Below are 18,971 nucleotides of genomic sequence, written 5' to 3' on the forward strand. Positions count from 1 at the left end.
GTCTGGGCTCGGGGCTGTGGCGTAGTGCTGTGCCAGCCCGATTCTATCCTTAGACTAGAAGTTGGCAGAGAAGGCAGAGGGGTTCAGCATAGGGCTAGAGGAAGGGTGGGAGGCCTGGGAGACTTAGTTCCTGAGACTTCTTTGCTCTACGATGGCTCAGACCAAGTCCTGCTACACCCTGGGCACCTGGAAAACTGAGTTTGTCCTCACTGAGTGGGGTTCCCGTGGTTGTGAGCCAATGCCCTGCCAATATGGAGGTCTGGCTGGGGAGAAGGTGGCTGTAGCCTGCTGTCATGGGGATGGGAGCCCTCACCAGCTGGTCTGCCCTCCTGGGCTGTGCTTTCAGGACATGGCCAGTGCAGCTGTGGGGACTGCCTGTGTGACTCCGACTGGACCGGCTACTACTGCAACTGTACCACACGCACCGACACCTGCATATCCAGCAATGGGCTCCTGTGCAGTGGCCGGGGCAAGTGTGAATGTGGCAGCTGCGTCTGCATCCAGCCAGGCTCCTATGGAGACACCTGTGAGAAGTGTCCCACCTGCCCGGATGCCTGCACCTTTAAGAAGTGAGTGCGCAGTTTGGAGAGAGTTGGGAGGTTGGGAGGTGGGAGAGGATCCCCAGACTGGAATCCCCAACTCTCCAGATCTGTGTCTTACTGATCGAAGCTTTAGGGAGAAGAGTCTGCTCCAGCCAGAGGGCCAGCTCTCCTCTTTCCAGTGAAATCTTCGGGGAGGGTGGAATAGAGCCAAGTGTGATGGGGCCACGGTAGCGCCAGCTGGACTCCACTTGGAGAAAGCCCTCCCCAGGGTGGCACGCTGAATCCCTCTGACTTGGGAGGAAGGATAAACCAGACACCTCTGGGGAACATTCCAGTGCTGATGTTCTGATTCTGTGGGAGGTGTGGGGGCTGGAGTTATGGAGGATACTCTTTGAAACAGAGGATTTTAACCAGTACAAACTCACCCCTTTGTGGGGTCAGAGGAAGCCCCTGTCAGCCCACTCTGTGGCACTGCCATTCCTCTTACCACTTTAAGCAGGGCCAGATTCACGGTGTACAACCTGTGCAGCTGCCCAGGGCCCCATGCTCAGAAAGGCCTCATGCTTGTTTTAATGTTCTGCTGTCACCTTGAAATTCTTAATAATTTTTGAACAAGGCACGTGTCATTTTAATTTTGCACTGGGCCTCGAAATTACATGACCAGTTCTGACTTCAAGGCTGCCAGAAGTGGCATAGGGCTCGCCATCCTGTCACAGTCCTGGATGGGACAGGAAGAAGTTTAATGAAGGATCTAGGGGGCCTCTGGCTACTGGGTGCTGCCTGTGGGTGAGGACACTCCACTCCTGAACTCCACACTCCACCCCAGGATTGTCTTACAGGTGTGTGTGTGTGACACACACTCACACGGGTATATGTTTTAACTGAGGTGCAGCAGCTTTCTGGATGCATGGAAGTCAGAGCTGGACTGGGACACACTTAGGCATGCTCTTCCCTTTCCTTAATCGCTGTGTCCTCTCTCCCTTAGGGAATGTGTGGAGTGTAAGAAGTTTGACCGGGGAATCCTACACGAGGAAAATACCTGCAGCCGTTACTGCCGTGATGAGATTGAGTCAGTGAAGGAGCTTAGTAAGTTCAGCACGTCTTAGAGTCGCACCCACCCAGGTTGTAAGTGTTTCTGATTCAACCTCAGAACCCAACTCCCGTCTGTAAGACAGAAGAGTGGCTCCTGCCTCAAGGAATATTGCACAGCCTGATACACAGTGAGCACTTGATGAAAGCTGGCGTCCCGGAAGGTCCCCCTGTATCCCTACTGATGTGTGTGGCAGCCACCCCACTTTGGCTTCCCAGAGCCCGCACACTCAGCAAGAGTCTGCAAAGAACTTTTCAAGGGGATAGAAATCAGGCAACCCTAACTTCACCTCCCCAAGGAAAGCAAGATAATGTATCTCATTTCACGCATGAAGAAACTGAAGCACAGAGCTGGCAAGTGGGGCCCACGGTAGCCGCCGCCTTAGCTTAGGGCTAGTGAGCATTTACCAGGTTTACTTAACTAAGAGTGGTAAGCACTGCCCAAGCTTGGCTTAAAGCTTTGCTGGCTTGGAGGGAAACTTTCACTCTTACGGATTTGTAACCAAAATCTTTACCCTGTAGCCCTTCTGCCTCTCCGGAGCCCCTCCTGAAATAAGACAGACAGAAATACAAACAATGGGGAGCAAAACACTTGCTTGCAATTATTCTGGTCTGTGCTTCATCTTGACTTAAAAGGAGATGATCTTTGCTGCTGTTGGCACATCTGATATGGTTATCTGGGCCAGCTAGGCACAGGGTGGTGCCCAGGAGATAGAAATCTCTCCAGAGATAGCGATCTCTAATGAAGGCAGGAAACGTGTGCCAGTGAGAGAGCCACAGTAAGACACAGCCACTCAGTCAGCTTCTGGGTGGAGGTGTAACGGAAAAGAGTCAGACCTCTGGACCTTTTGGCTAATATCAGAAGCAGGGCTGGGGTGAGGTTTGCAATTTGGAGATTGAGTTTGGAGAGGCAATTTTTCTGCTTGCTATGATTAGCTTGGAGGATAGAGGCTGTTGAAATGTTGAGATATTTTTATCATCTAGACCAGATGGGTATTACAACTTAGTTGATATTGCTAAGTATTTCTGTACCTCCATCCCCCTTTACCACCATAATAAACATGAAAATAAATACTTATTTATATGGAATTTTGTAACTTAAGAAAGTTATAGGCTGGGCGCGGTGGCTCACGCCTGTAATCCTAGCACTCTGGGAGGCCGAGGCGGGTGGATCGCTCAAGGTCAGGAGTTCGAGACCAGCCTGAGCAAGAGTGAGACCCCGTCTCTACTAAAAATAGAAAGAAATTATATGGACAACTAAAATATATATAGAAAAAAAAAATTAGCCGGGTATGGTGGCGCATGCCTGTAGTCCCAGCTACTCGGGAGGCTGAGGCAGTAGGATTGCTTAAGCCCAGGCGTTTGAGGTTGCTGTGAGCTAGGCTGACGCCACGGCACTCACTCTAGCCTGGGCAACAAAGCGACACTCTGTCTCAAAAAAAAAAAAAAAAGAAAAAAAGAAAGTTATAAAAGTATTTTTTCATATGCATTATCTTATTCTTCTCCCAACAACCTAGTGAAGTGGAATTATAGCACTATTGTTATCTTCATTTTGTGGATGAGGGAATTGGGTCTCAGGAAAGTTAAGTAACTGGCCCAACCAAGTGGTGGATTAAGATGAGAACTGTCCAGGTGTGATGGCTCAGGGCTGTAATCTCAGCACATTTGGAGGCCGAGGTAGGAGAATCGCTTGAGGCCAGGAGTTTGAGACCAACCTGGGCAACATAGTTGAGACCACAGCTCTAAAAAAAAAAAAAAAAGTTAGCCAGGTGTGGTGATGCACATTTGTAGTCCTAGCTCCTTGGAAGGCTGAGCCAGGAGGATCGCTTGAGCCCGGGAGTTGGAGGTTGTAGTGAGCTATGATCATGACACTGCACTGCAGCCTGGGAGACAGAGTGAGACCCTGTCTCAAATAAATAAATAAAGAATGAATGAATAAATAAATACATAAATTTCTGAAATCCTCTTTCCCCTCTACTATACCACTGGTTTGCTGAAGGCTTGTTGAGGTCAGGTCTGTGGGATGTGCTTTGAGACTCCTGTTCTGGTCTTGCTCCATCACTTACTTGCTGTGCAACCTCGAGATGTTTGCCCAATCTCACACGTCAGGTTTACCCATCTGGTTTCATCAGTGTAGGGCACAGTGTGGCTGGTGGAGGGTAACCCGCAGTGTCCCTGGCAGAGTAACAGGCTTTAGAATCAGAAGGGATGAAGCCTACAAAACCTGGTGGGAGTCAGAGCGGAGAGGATGGCCCTGGGTAGGCACGCCAGATCAGAAACAGGAAACGAAGAGATCTAAGAGCTGCCTAAGCAAACCACTGAGAATCTCTGAGCAAGCAGAGCGAGGAAAGAGAGGGAAGGGGACACCTTCAGATGTTGGGCCCTGTTTACCTTTTGCTGTTTAATTCCCCACCAACCTGTGAGGTGGGGGTATCATTTTCTTTTTATAGACAAAGAAAGGGAGACTTGATGCAGTCAAGTAACTTGCCCAAGATCACACAGCTGGCAGGTGGTGAGGCCAGACTTTGAATTAGACTGTGTGATACTGGTATGTCATGTCCCTTTCACAGAACCAAAAAGGGCCTGTGCAGGACAAAATACGTCAGCGAGGGTCAGCAAGTGGCAACCGTCAGGCAACAGCCATCTCAAATCTAGGCATCTTGTACATGTCACGCACAGGGCTCCTGCCACATACTTTCTCAGAAATCCTGTGATAGGGAATTAGGGTGGCTCCATCTTCCAGTTATTGCCCCATTTTTACTCCTCTGTCTCCCCTCCCCAGAGGACACTGGCAAGGACGCAGTGAATTGTACCTACAAGAACGAGGATGACTGTGTGGTCAGATTCCAGTACTATGAAGACTCCAGTGGAAAGTCCATCCTGCACGTGGTAGAAGAGCCAGGTGAGTGAATTCTGCCCCAGGGAGCGGGAGAACCATGTTAGGCAGGAATTTCTACCCATCGCCCCTCTTAAACTGAACAGGTTAAGCCTGGCCTTACCAGTAGTGAGTTAGAGTCTGCCATCTGGGTGACGGGGATTTATAAATACAAGTATTAGCAAGGAAGTGACTTGCTAATCGAGGAGATGGAAAAACAAAGAGGCAGATAAGGAGAAGAATGTAGGTATGGATCTCGTCAATGAATAAAACATATCATGGCATTTTTGAGGCAATAATGTCAAGAAGTAAAGAATTTTAATTCTAGTACCTTATAGCACACGGTGTCTGCTCTACTAAACGTGAGATGGGTGCCAAGAGCAACCTGCCTGTCGCTTCAGAGGAGGCCTGATGGTTGGAGACATTGACCTACTGCAGGATGTAGGGGTGGGTTTGAGGCACCAACCCAAGGTTTTCCCTGAACACTAAAAAGACTTGCTCTCAAGGCCGGGCGCGGTGGCTCACGCCTGTAATCCTAGCACTCTGGGAGGCCGAATCGGGTGGATCACTCAAGGTCAGGAGTTCGAGACCAGCCTGAGCAAGAGCGAGACCCCGTCTCTACTAAAAAAAAAAAATAGAAAGAAATTATTAAAAAAAAAAAAAAAAAAAAAGACTTGCTCTCAAGGCCCTCTGGAAGTAGGAGGAGCCCCTCCCACCATACACAGACCACCCCCAGGATTGTCCCCATCCAGCACTGTAGATCTGCTTCCCCTCACCACCTTCACAGCCTCCCTTTCCCTTAATCCCATACAGATTAAGGTATGACTTATTAGAAAATATTTTCGAGTACTTCCTATATGTCAGGCACGGTGCGAGGTGCAGAGAAGATAACAGGAAATAAGGCAGACGTGGCACTTGGGCTATGGGGGAGACGGGCGTGCAAGTCAGTGGTGACCCCGCAGTGGGGTAAGGGCCATGTGGTGGTTGGGGGTGGACAAGAACGTTCAGGAGGGAAGGAACAACCTCTGAAAGCAGAGGCGAAATCAGTTGGTCTCTTGACATTTACAGCTCTAGAAGTTTCTTCAAATCAGCTTTTAGACTGGGGGCCAGAAAACCTTTTCTGGAAAGGGCCAGATGTTAAATATTTTAAGCTTTGTGGGCCATATGGTCTCTGCTGTGACAACTCAACTCAGCTATTGTAGCAGGAAAGCAGCCGTACACAGTATGGAAATGAATGGACATGGCTACATTTACACAAACAGGTGGCAGGCCACATTTGGCTCATGCGGAGTTTGCCTGCGCCTCTGTGCTCTTTACTGGTGCTTTCAGTCATTGGGGTAAACCCCAGCATTTGACTGCCTCTGCTTCATCTGTATCCTCTCCCCTAAGGAGCCTTCTCGGAGCTTCTTTAGCCTCCGTACCCACTGCTGACAAGGTTTGGTGCTTCTGTTTGGTTCCCAGAGCATCTGTGCTTCCCTTACAAGGGCCTTCATCACACCAGTAAATTGCTTCTTTCATCATCCGCTTAGGTCATAAGCTCCAGGAACGCAGGAACCGTGTCTGTCTTATCTAGTGTTATATCCCTGTACTCAGCTCAGTCATCTACAAAGAATATATTGAATAAATGGGTTCTGAATGAATTAAGAGGACGGATTAGTCCTATAGGACAAGTGGGCTTATACACATCTAGATATTTTTTAGGAGAATTCTGGCTGCATGGGGAAGCGAGGGGATGAAGGTGGAAAACGGGCAGCAGAAAAGCCTGGAGAAGCTACCTCGTGTTGTACTTCCTTAGGGTGGGGCGGCCACATCTGTGTCACCCAGGGAGTTGCTGTCTCTGTGGGTAGAGGAGACCATTGTCCCCCATCTGGAATATTATCTGTCAGCCCTTCCCAGAGCTTTCACCCTTTATAAAGGAGAAAGAAGGTATAAAAAGGGTACCACCTTAATTTTATTTAGTGACTCAAGGGAAAGTTGACATGGGGCAGAGGAGAGGGGAGTCTGGGTATGTCTGTGGGGGGGCAGATGTGGACTGGTTTGACCGTGACTTCCTCACACCTTCCCACTCACCCACATTAATACATTGCATGATTTTTCTATACTCACTCTGTTTGTCCCTTTGTCCCTTTTGATTTCAGAAGGCTGGTGTGTCTTTGCTTTGGGGTTTAACATTATTTCATCTCTTTGCTGGTTCTCCTGCTGTATCCTCACCAAAATCATTTGGCTTGGTATTTTGAACCCGGAATCTATTGCCTGAAGTTGTGGGGAGCATAGGTGATGATAACCTGGGATGGTACAAATAATCCCTGGTGGGTAGCTCTTCAGGGTCACTGCCAGTAGACACCTTTTTCCACTTTAGGAGGTAAGACACCAGATCCACAGACCCACATTTCCTGTCTTGTTACCCTGGAATTAGGGACTCTGTCTCCTCTCTCATCCCTACCCCAACCACTTCCAGGAGCTCTGTCTTTGAGTAGAATGTAGCAGCTGGGGTCCCTGAGCATAGGGGGAGATTATTCTCTTTCTCTTCCCCAACTTGTGCTCTTGCAGATGCTCTTTTTGAAGGGCTGAGCCACTGCAGGGCAGTAAAGAGAGCATTGCCAAATGGTTTGGCATTGGCCAAGTGGAGTTTAGCCACATGGAATGGGCTCCTGAGCTGGGTTCTCGTCACTCCCAGATAGGGTTGCCAGATAAAATACGGTATGTCCCAAGCAATATTTGGTACATATATAGAAAAAAAGAATTCATTGTTTATCTGAAATTCAAATTTGTCTTGGCTTCCTGCAGTTTTGTTTGCTAAATCTGCCACCGCTACCCAGACTTCCCTGACCTCGAGTCACTCACCATGGATCTACTGCGGTGGCTGAGAGGCCCCTCCAGGGACCACCTGACCTTGTCTTCTGCTTCCAGGAAGCCTGCCACCCACTCCTTTCGGGACAGGTGGCTAACAAATGGTTTTCCCCTGAAAACCTCCCGGCACTCTACCTGTCCTGCCCATACTAATATGCAGAATTGAAGAGATATCACTTTGAGGTTTGAGGGTCAGCCTTACCCCAATCTTCTAGAGAATTCATAATTGCTTTTCCCAGAAGAACTGGGGCCCTCCAATCCTGGGAACTTGGACACTGGAACCTCATAGCCTCTCTCCAGACGCTCCTTTAATTATAGACAGATTGTAATTTGGTGGGTTGGGCGATGGCCAGCTTGGGTTTGTGGTGGTGGTGGTTTCTGTGTAGAGTGTGGTGAGCACAGGGTGTGTGTTTGGAGAAGAAGGTAGGAGACAGGGTGGAAAAGTAGATGTGACTTCCTCTCCAGACTCATCAATACCCATATATGCCAACACCTGGTTTCATAACACTTGAGGTTCCTGGAGTGAGGTCATCTCTCAGACACCTGATGTTTATGGGAGGCAGAGCTCTGCAGAGTATACTCAGCTTGACCCTCAGAGGGCTGACATGCCTCTGTCTGTGTTGGTTGTTGACTGGGGTTGAACAGGAAGTCAGCTTTCAATAGGGTTATGATTTTAGATGACTAAATATTTTGGGAAAGAACCCAAAATATTGTCTTGGCTGGTAGACCTCCTGGTCTCTAAGGGTGCTAAAAAGGTCATTAGGTTCACGGCCCCCAGGAATGTAAATATGTGCACCAGGGTAACGGACACAAATGCCTACAGAGGCTAAGTAGCCAAATAAATTAGTAAAAACAGTTGGGTACAAGAAAAACATCAGTTACAATGGTAGCTGATATCTATTTAGCACTTATTCTGTGTGAGACACTGTTCTGAGTTCTTTAAATATATTTATCTGAATTATTCTGCATAACAACTTGTTAAAGTCTGTGCTATCACTTTCTCCATTTTAAAGACGGAGAAGCAGGAAACAGACACCCAGAAAGGTTAAGTAATTTGCCAAAGGTCACATAGCAAAGTTAAGTCGTAAGCCAGGATTCAAACCTAGCAGTCTGGCTCTAAACTCCACAGTAGCACAGACACAATGGCAAACTACACTTTGCCTCCATTTAGGGGAGAAAAGGGTGAGTGATGGGGATTCCGGCAAACCAGAAATCACGTGTCTCAACCAAAAGCGGCAGCTGCTCCTTGGTTCTAGCCAGTTGCTGCACTGTAGCAATATAGATCCCAATGTTTCTAAATCTTTTGATTTTTTTTTTTTTAAAGAGAAGAATAATCTGAAATTTTAGTGGGATAATCTCCTGATTCTTCAATGTTGCCAACAAAATCAATTTTATTATAATTATTTTATTTTTAGATACGGGGTCTTGCTGCATTGCCCAGGGTAAAGCGCAGTGGCTATTCACATGTGCAACCATAGCTCACTGCAGCCTCAAACTTCTGGGCTCAAGTGATCCTCCTGTTTCAGCCTCCCCAGGAGCTGAGACTGCAGGCACATGCCACCATGCCTGGCTGTAAAATCAATTTTTAAAATAAACATTTGGGTGAACGCTTGCCCAAGGTATGGCTGGATTCTGTCCAGGGGTGACCAGTTTGAGACCTCTGATTTAAACTACTCAGGACAGATTATTGCTGTCCTAAAGATTGCCCCCTTTTTAAGAAAATAATTAATTTTTAAAAGCTGTCCTGTTTCCTTCAGAGACCTTTATTGCTTTGTCAAGAACACCTTATTCATAGCCAGTTCCAGGGATTCCTGCTTCATTCACAACAACCCTGCTCTGTACTTCTTCCCGACAGAGTGTCCCAAGGGCCCTGACATCCTGGTGGTCCTGCTTTCAGTGATGGGGGCCATTCTGCTCATCGGCCTTGCCACTCTGCTCATCTGGAAGCTCCTCATCACCATCCACGACCGAAAAGAATTTGCTAAATTTGAGGAAGAACGAGCCAGAGCAAAATGGGACACAGTAAGAGGCTGGGCTGGGCTGGGCTGGGTGTTTTCTACAGCTGTTGGTTCAAGAACCTGAAGTGGAAGCAGCAGATACTCAGGGTGGCCAGGTTCAACCAGCACCATAGTTTTCTAGTTATCTTCTGTTCTGGAAATTGGGAAATGGTCTGACTGTCGCTTGTCCTTGAGTTGCCTGAAAACCACCTGATCCTCTACCACATGGTGACGTGGCACCATGTCAGTGAGTACTGAGTGAACACAGGTAGGGTCCAGCTCTGTTCTGACACTGAAGAAATGAAAAAGAATCTATTCTCCAATTGAAGGAGACAGGACAAACCTACGTTAAGAGCATATAATGCCTAATCTACTCATGAAGTCCAAAGCATTAAACACAAATAGGAAAAAATATAATAGCTAACATTTATTGAGGATTTACCATGTGCTAGAAACTGTTCTAAATGCCTTTTACATATTAAGTTATTTTATTCAGCTGGGCATGGTGGCTCTTACCTGTAATTCCAGCACTTTGGGAGGTTGAGGTGGGAGGATCGCTGGAGGCCAGGATTGGAGACCAGCCTGAGCAAGATAGTGAGACCTAGTCTTTACATAAAACAAAACAAAACAAAAAAATAGCTGGGCATGGTGGTATACTCCCACCTACTCAGGAAGCTGAGGCAGGAGGATTGCTTGAGCCCAGGAATTTGAAGTTGCAGTGAGCTGTGATGACGTCACTGCACTCCAGCATGGGTGACAGAGTGAGACCCTATCTCTAAGAAAACTTAAAAAAATTAAAAATAAATAATTTCATCCCTAAAACAACCCTATGTGGTGGGCAATATTATTGTTCCCATTTTATAGATAAGAAAATTGAGCACAGAGAAGTTAAGTAGTTGCCTGATTGTGGGACGGAATTAGGGTACTATAGGAATTACTTTTTCAGTCAGCCTTTTAGAAATAGCGGCAGGATGTCATTCCACCTCATTCTCTTCTTTTTCCTCAAATAGTAAGATGATTGCTTCCAAATTAGACTCTAATCTTATGCTCCCTGCATTTTATCCTAATTTAATCTAATTAAACAAGCACTGAGAACCTTCTATAGACTGAATTTTACTCTTTTCTCCTTTGGCTCATCTTCTGCATTTTAATTTTTTTATGGACCTTCCAAATAGCCATTTGAATCCTTGACTGTCCAAGGTTGGGCTGGAAGTTTGTTCCCATTTGATGGCAACCCCAGGGGGCTCTAAAGTCCACCGTAGCACAGCCACAATGGCAAGTCACACTTTGCCTCTGTTTAGGGGAGAGAAGGGTGAGTGGCAAGGATTCCAGCAAACTAGAAAACATGGGTCCTAACTAAAGCGGCAGCTGCTCCTTGGCTGTAGCCAGTGGCCACACTGTAGGAATACAGGTTCCAGTGTTTCTAGATCTTTTGATTTTGGTTCCCAAGAAACGGAAACGTTTCTGCTAGGACAGTGCAGAACATCCTGAACCTCTGAGGCACACAATAATGTGCTGTGTGTCTTGGAGCTACTATTAACAACCAGTAGATTTTGTAAGATTTTGTCACTTTTTGTTGGAAAATAGTTTGGGAAACCTAGTAAGGGTCTTTTTCCTGGTAACATGACAGTTTTGCGGTATTGCTTGAAGTGCTGAGATGAAGACAAATTAGGACTTATTAGGGCAAAAGCTGTCCTCTGTGTTCTGACTGCCACCTGCCACATTTCACATCCCCCAGCACTGTCACAATGAAGGAAAAGGGGACAAGGGCAAAAGAGAGTGGGGAGAAATGGAGAGGATGTTGTGGGATCACCAAAAGTTGATGGGCTGATTTTAAACCCTTAGAAATAGTGGCAGGATGGCATTCGGCCTTCTCTCCCCTCAGTTCCTGTCCATTCCCACCCTGAGAGCTGAAGTGTGAGTAAAATGAGCGTTAACCTGTTTCATTGGTGGTATAGTCTAGAGAAGGGTGTCTCAGGCAGACTTCTCAGTTGAAATTTAAACATTTAGGGTAGGGAGGGACTGAGGCATTCGCCGTAAGACACTTTTCTGTTCTCTCCGCAGGCCAACAACCCGCTGTATAAGGAGGCCACGTCCACCTTCACCAACATCACCTACCGGGGGGCTTAACGACCTGCAGTCATCCTCAGATCGTTAGCAGCCTGTGCCGGGGTTGTGGGAGTCTCTGCTATCATGTTTACAGAGGACAGTATTTGTGGGGTGGGATTTGGGGCGGGGTGGGTTGGGAGAACGGCAGGATGTGGAAGTGTGGGTCTCTGTGCGTGTGCGTGCGTGTTGCGTGAGGGAATGTGTGTAATTTAAAACTTGTGATGTGTCCTAATAAGCAGAGCTCCTCGGCCTTTGTCCTCAGAGTGCCTCCTGCCGGGCTTCTCCTGCTTAGCTTGAGGGTGACGGTGGGGCCGGCAGGCGCTCTTCTTACCTCAGCGGGAAGCCCGCTTTCCTCGCCAGGCCGCCAGGCCGTTCTCCCTGCAGAGAAGGGCAGGGCTGAGGCCTCTGAATCCAGAGGAAGGGACACCAAGCCTTGGCTCTACCCTGAGTTCATAAGTTCATGGTTCTTGGGCCTGACTCTCAGTAGCCATGGTAGGAACTGTGGGCTTTCACTGCCCCACTGTGTCACCTGGGCCTCTACCCGTCTCCCTTCCCTCAGGCTGAAAAACAGGGCCGGGGAGAGCTGAGCTGTCCGAGCTGCCCATCCCTTTTGCCATCCCCTCAGTCCAGCCATGGTTCTCTCACAAGGGGAGCTCTTGCTACCTAATTCTTTGACCTTTTGGGAGTGAGGATGGCAGGGCCACTCAGGGGTCATGCATGGCCAGGGGGATGTGCCAGCATTAGAATCACAGCCCTTCAGAGTTGCGTCATCGGCAGCTCACGTTGGAGGTTTGTTTAGAAGAAGTGTGCCAACCTTAGACCCGCACCACCTCGTTACCTCCTACTGCCACACCCTCGCTGCTGTAGACCTTTGCTGTGTGCTGGGGATTTCTCTCTTGACCAAACGCTTTTCCTCCAAGGGAGAGTGCTATGGTGAGAACCAGAGGTCTGGCCCTACCCTTCAGGCCTGTTGCTCCTTGTCCAGGGCACCTCCACGTACCCAACGCTGTGCCCCTGTGTGCTATATCCATCCATGGGGCTGATGGCATTTATCTACTACCTCTTGGGTGTCTTATGAAGGAATCGTTCCAGTGAGTCTGCTGGGCATAAGTGCCAGGATGGAACGATGGGCCAGTTGTATCAGCACGTGTGTGTGGCCTGTTCTTCTATGGGCCACGCAACCTCACTTAACTCAGTTTTGGATCTGAGAGGCCATAAGTGCAATTTTATTTTGTTTCTCCCATCAGGGCACCTGAAACCATGATAAGGCTTGCTTCATCCAAAGGAACATGTATATAAAAATACTTTCATGTAAGTTCACGTGATGGCAAAGAAGGAAGCATAGAAAACCACACAGACGTGGGGTGTGCAGACACTTGGGGGGATATAGCATCATCCCTCGCAAGTCACTGCCCAGTTGCTAGCTCTATGGGGGGCTCTCTCATCCCAGAAGCCTGTGGGGATGGATGTACGGACACACTGGACCTCTCCTGAGGAGAAAGGACTGTTCTTTTATCCCAGCAATAGCAGTTGCTCCATTGGTGTTGACATACATCTAACATTAAAAACCACTCTCCCCCACTGCCCAAGAAAAAGGGAAAGACTTATAAACAGTGGTCTGATGAGCAGAAAATCTGAGTCCTGGTCTCAGTGTTGCAGGTAAGGAATCTTTAACCTGAATTAAGAAAAGTCACTTTCTTCTCCCTGGGGCTCAGTTTTCTAGTCTGAAAAATGATGGGTTTTGACCAGCCACTCTTAAAGGTCTCTTTCAGTATCAACGATCTAAGATGTTGGGACTTACTGTGACATCAAATATGTAGTCAAAATTCTGTGGGCTATTGACACTATCTGTTTCTCTAGTTGGGAGATCTGAGAGACCTGGCTTTGGCAAGAGCAGGTGTTATTCCATACCACCTTTCTCAGTGAGAGTCTCATCCTAGCCTCTCTCTAACCCCCTTCTCCAGCTTTTGTTAATAGTTACTTCCCCTGATGTAGCACTGAAGTTCCATTTAGTTATTATTTCTTATTTCACTTTGCATACATTTGCATCCACATATTAGAGAAGAGGAATCCACAGGAAGTAGCTGCAATGTATTAATATATTCTGTACCCTTGTGTTAACACAGCGAGTAAGCCCTGGAATTAGGAACAGGGCAATCACTGAGGCCTGTCTCACCCATGGATTACTCCTTACTGTAGGGAATGGGAATTTGGTAGAGGGATAAAAATGGGGGAGGAGGAGGGATGACCATGAATCCAAGAAATTTAGAACCTAACTATAACCTTCAGCCGGGCGCGGTGGCTCACGCCTGTAATCCTAGCACTCTGGGAGGCCGAGGCGGGTGGATCGCTCAAGGTCAGGAGTTCGAGACCAACCTGAGCAAGAGTGAGACCCCGTCTCTACTAAAAATAGAAAGAAATTATCTGGCCAACTAAAATATATAGAGAAAAAATTAGCCGGGCATGGTGGCGCATGCCTGTAGTCCCAGCTACTCGGGAGGCTGAGACAGGAGGATCGCTTAAGCTCAGGAGTTTGAGGTTGCTGTGAGCTAGGCTGATGCCACGGCACTCACTCTAGCCCAGGCAACAAAGCGAGACTCTGTCTCAAAAAAAAAAAAACAAAAAAAAAAAACTATAACCTTCAGCTACTGAGACAGAGTCCATGAGACTATTAGTGGGACATTTTCTTTAGATAAGGTGGTTTATGTGAAGAAACAATATTAAAGGGGGAATAAAATGCATAAAGGATGAATAAAATCAGTAGGAGTCCCGTCTGAGCTACTGGAATTAGGTTCATAGGCCCTGAAGACCAGTACTGTTTGTATGTGGGGATAATCTGTAGCTCTGTTCCGAGATGGTGAACAGCTATGTGGTATTCTGGCATTGGATAACACAGCACAAAGGGATTGTGCTCAGGTCTTTTGGAGATCATTTATGTCCAGACTCAGGATCTGTGTATATATGGGAAACTTTGAACATTCCTGACCAGTTGCCATATTAGGAGTCAGTTATTTACCTCTCAGATATTCCTAGACCATCCATGATTTCAAGATAACTTCTCTTTGTTAAGTATTCCTGGTTGAAATTACTTATGTCCCTTTCTGATTTCCTAACCACCCTCTGTGTTTGAGTTGTGCAACATTGAATTAAATGTGCTTTCCAAAAAGAATTGGCCTAAGGCTGCCCAGTGCTTCCTGTGTTGTTATTTCTGTTTCCTTTGGGTGAAAAGAGTAAGTGTCATTGCCTCACAAATGATTATTTTAGAACACGCATGTTTCTAAATGGAACAGAATGATGACTGCTGTGGGTACTGAAACTAGCTTCAGAATCCAGAGCTTTTTTCTAGACTTAATGTATTTTCAAAATGAGTTGTTTATTACTGTTGTAAGATTTTTTTTTTTTAAATTGAGTATTATTTAGGAACTTGTACAACTTCAACAGAACAGACTGCCAACACAGCCTAGGTTTTGTTTGTAGGAAGCATCAATGGGTAAAATAAAGGCTTTATGGCAAATTATTTATAGGACCATGTAATGCACAAATTTTATTTAAGGCAATGGCTGTCAATGTTTGGTCCCAAGACCAGCAACATAAAAATCAGCTGGAAATTTGTTAAAAGTGAAAATTGACAGGCCCTAACCTAGTACTACTGAATCAGAAAATCTGGGGATGGAGCCCAGGAATCTGTATTTTAGTAAACCCTCCTAGTGATTCTGATGCATGCTCAAGTTTGAGAACAACTGATTTGAGGATTCACCTATGTATCCTTCTGGCCTAGAAAGAAGTTTATAGTAAATCAGCTCGGTTACTATACGCTTAAGAACATATCTTGGCTGATAGATTCAGAAAATCAAATATTCAGCCACACAAAATGAAAATCTACTTTTGATCCATTTTCCAAGTTAAGGGTTCACTCCTGGCCACAAATTACCATGAAAAACTAAAAGAACAGATCCACATCCTGGGAAAACAGCTAATAGAATACTTGGCAGGCACATAAGAAAACTTTTTATGTGTAGCAAGCTGCAAGCAAGAAAATACTCTTACAGAATTTATTCACAGGAGATGGGATCAAAATCAATTATTAGCTTTATCATCCATAGGATGCCGAAATAAGACTTTAGAATTTGTAACTTTACTTTTTGTTGTTTAAAATTTATTGAGCACTGACACTGTGGGATTGGAGTACTTTACAGAACTCTCATAACCTTTGCCTTTGAATCTTAAATTCCTTACAGAAATGTACATTTTTTTGAACACAATACAATGCATGACATCATAGGTTACACGAACATAGACCGAGTCCTTTTATAGTGGAATCTTGTGAGATTTGCTGTGTTTTATGTACATCTCAGTAAGTGCTGACTAAATGTCTGGATGAAAATGGAGGATCTTATGTGAAAATGAAATGAAAAGCTATATGCCAAGCCACATTTGTAATCCTTTAACTCTTGGACCCTGCAGTCTGAACTCTACAGTAACAGAGCCATCTAATGACCACTGGGACCAATTGCAAGCAGATTGGGAATTACAGTGCACTCAATTTTTACAGTGATATAATGGAACGATAACATATGCTTTGCAATAAGCCATTTAAAAATCATTTCTATTTAGTTTTATAATATAATATATTTATGGGACTATATATTGCTAATTTCATTTGGCTAAAACATGCAAGGAGGCAGTCTTAGATGTTTGTGATTAAAGTTAAGTATATCACTAAATAAAATTTTAAAAATCTACTTAATGTGGCTACCTAAGAATAGTTTGTATGTGAAGGGAAAAGTAAGAGATCAGGAACCTTATTGCCTTCCTTGTAGCTTCTAATGTCATAATGATGTCTCCCCAAATCCTTGCATAAAGGAAAACATCAGCTCGTATTTGCTGACAGTACACTAAAGAATGCACACTGAAAGCAACATTTAGAAAATTTAAGAGCCTTAAGGCAAAATGCCCATTGTAAATTATTCTTTAGCAGTGTCTTGGAAAAGAACTTTGTAAGGAAAAAGTTTCACAATTGATTTTCTTTTACTCAGTATGTTAGCTAGGTTTTCCAGTGACTCCTAAATGATTGGCATGATTCTTTGGAGAGATCACAGTGATGGGTGTGTAAGTATCACTTTGGCCAGTGGAAATACTTAGTTAAGAAACAGGAAAAATGTTGTTGGGTGTATCCTGGACTTACAATCACCATTATGACAGAGATTGCTAATTGTGCCCCAGTATCTGTTTTCCCATTCGCCCACAGGATTAGAACTCCTCATTTTTAGTTGGGCACATGGCTTCCCAGAATAAATACTACATTTCCTAGTCTCTCTTGCAGCTAGATATGCCTTATCCATCTCATAGACAATGAGATGTAAGTGAAAGAGGCACATGGAACTTCCAGTAAATGCCATTTAAGGGGAGCATACCTTTCTCTATTTCCTTCATCCTGCAGGCTGGAATGTAGAGGTAATAGCTGGAATTTAAGCAGCCACCATAGATCAATATGTGACCTAGAGAATTATATTATTTATTTTTATTTTTATTTTTCAAAGGACACAGAGTCTCGCTATGTTGCCCAGGTTGGAATCTCAACTCCTGGGCTCAAACGATCCTCCTGCCTCAGCCTCCCAAGTAGCTGGGCTACTACAGCGGGAATTGTATTAATTATCTATTGCTGCATAAGAAATTACCCCACAATTTAGCAGCTTAAAACAACAAACATTATCTTGCAGTTTCTGTGGTCAGGAATTCAGGAATGGATTAGCTGGGTGGTTCTGGCTCAGAGTTTCTCATGAGGCTGTAGTCAAACTGTTGGCCAGGACTGCAGTCAATTGAAGGCTCAAAGAGGCTGGAGAATCTTTTTCCAAGATGGTTTACTCACATGGCTGTTGGCAGGAGGCCTCAATTCCGTGCTGGCTATTGGCAGTAGCTCCTTACCACTTGGACATCTCCATGGGACTGCTTGAGTGTCTGCATGACATGTCAGCTGGTTTCTCCCAGAGGGAGTAGTCCAAGGGAGAGCAGGGAGGAAGCCACAATGTTTTTTATGACTTAGTTTTGTGTCACACCATTACTTCTGCCATACTCTATTCATTGTAAGTAACTTACTAAATCCAGCCAACATTCAAGGGGAGGGGAGTAGATGCCAGTCTTGAAGGAAGCAGCATGTGGACAGAACCACAGTATCGACATCCTAATCCCCAGAACCTGTGACTATGTTAGCTCATATGGAATGAAGAAGTTTGTTGATGTAATTAAAGATCTTGAGATAAGGGGATTATCCTGGATTATGTGGGCAGGCTCAATGTAATCACAAGAGTCCTTATGAAGAGGCAGGAGGGTTAGAGTCAGAGCGACAGAGTAGGAAATGTAATGGTAGGGTTCCTGTGAGAAATTTAAGTGGAATTGAACCCTAGTCAGTTGATTATATGAGTAAGAATCTCAAGCAAAGGCTGGGCGTGGTGGCTCACACCTGTAATCCTAGCACTCTGGAAAGTGAGGCAGGAGGATCATTTGAGCTCAAGAGTTTGAGACCAGCCTGAGCAAGAGCGAGACCCCATCTCTACTAAAAAATTGAAAGAAATTAGCTGGACAACTGAAAATATATAGAAAAAATTAGCCGGGCATGGTGGCACATGCCTGTAGTCGTAGCTACTCGGGAGGCTGAGGTAGAAGAATTGCTTGAGCCCAGGAGTTGGAGGTTGCTGTGAGCTAGGCTGACGCCATGGCACTCTAACCCAGGCAAGAGAGCCACGTTCTGTCTCAAAAAAAAAAAAAAAAAAAAACACCTCAGGCAAAAAGAATCTGTCTTTTTCTGAGACAAGCAGACTTGAAGTCAGGAAGGATGCAGATATAGGGAATCTAGGTAGTACCATCTACTAGGTGGTAGTAAAATTCAAAGTAGTTTACCTGAAAGCTTAATTTTCTCTGTAAAGTAGAAAACAGAATCATCTACTAAAGGAAGGGCACAGTGGAGTAGGGAAGTTCAAGAAGAGTATTGATGATGTCATATAACTTTGATGGAGAATAGTAACTAAAGTTCATGAGAAATATTATACATGAAGCCATTGCTGAGAAGTGCAAGAGACTAACCACAGTTAGATATTGTAAATAAATAATGGCAACTTTTTATGTATCATATGATATTCTTCAGTTGGATCGAATTAGGAGATTCTCAGGATGATGTGCTCAAAGAATGAAACCATAAAGACTTTAAAGGTGTAGTCCAAGAAAGTGGTTAAGTGGTCTAGTGTGGAGAGGGAAAGAAATGAAGAAGTTATGATTGAAATTATCAACTTGGAGAATTCCAATTCCTATGCACATTTCCTCCCAGATGACTCGTGCAGATGACCGGCTAACTCCCCAAACATTCCCCTCTGAACAGAAACACTGCACTGTGGTTCCAGAGGATGAAAAGCAAAAATTTTCTTATGCTGGAATTGGAAATAATTAGGACATCTGAATTGTCTGCTTAAACTGCATCTTCAGCTTTTTTTCCATGCTGACAGCACTCCTGCAAAC

The 18,971-nt window shown here is 45.4% G+C and overlaps 1 protein-coding gene across 1 annotated transcript in view; it reads left to right on the forward strand.

Moving 5' to 3' along the window:
• The window catches only part of ITGB3 (integrin subunit beta 3), a 52,311-nt gene extending 39,104 nt beyond the window's left edge, over positions 1-13,207 (forward strand). Inside the window, exons 11-15 of the mRNA XM_069481588.1 lie at positions 347-569; positions 1,528-1,628; positions 4,414-4,533; positions 9,212-9,378; positions 11,418-13,207. Coding sequence (XP_069337689.1) covers positions 347-569; positions 1,528-1,628; positions 4,414-4,533; positions 9,212-9,378; positions 11,418-11,483 — 677 coding nt within the window. The 3' untranslated portion in view covers positions 11,484-13,207. The remainder of the gene's footprint in view (positions 1-346; positions 570-1,527; positions 1,629-4,413; positions 4,534-9,211; positions 9,379-11,417) is intronic.
• The last annotated feature ends 5,764 nt before the right edge of the window (positions 13,208-18,971 follow it).

Source organism: Eulemur rufifrons, chromosome 9 (assembly GCF_041146395.1).
Source record: "Eulemur rufifrons isolate Redbay chromosome 9, OSU_ERuf_1, whole genome shotgun sequence".
Classification (NCBI taxonomy): Eukaryota; Metazoa; Chordata; class Mammalia; order Primates; family Lemuridae; genus Eulemur; species Eulemur rufifrons.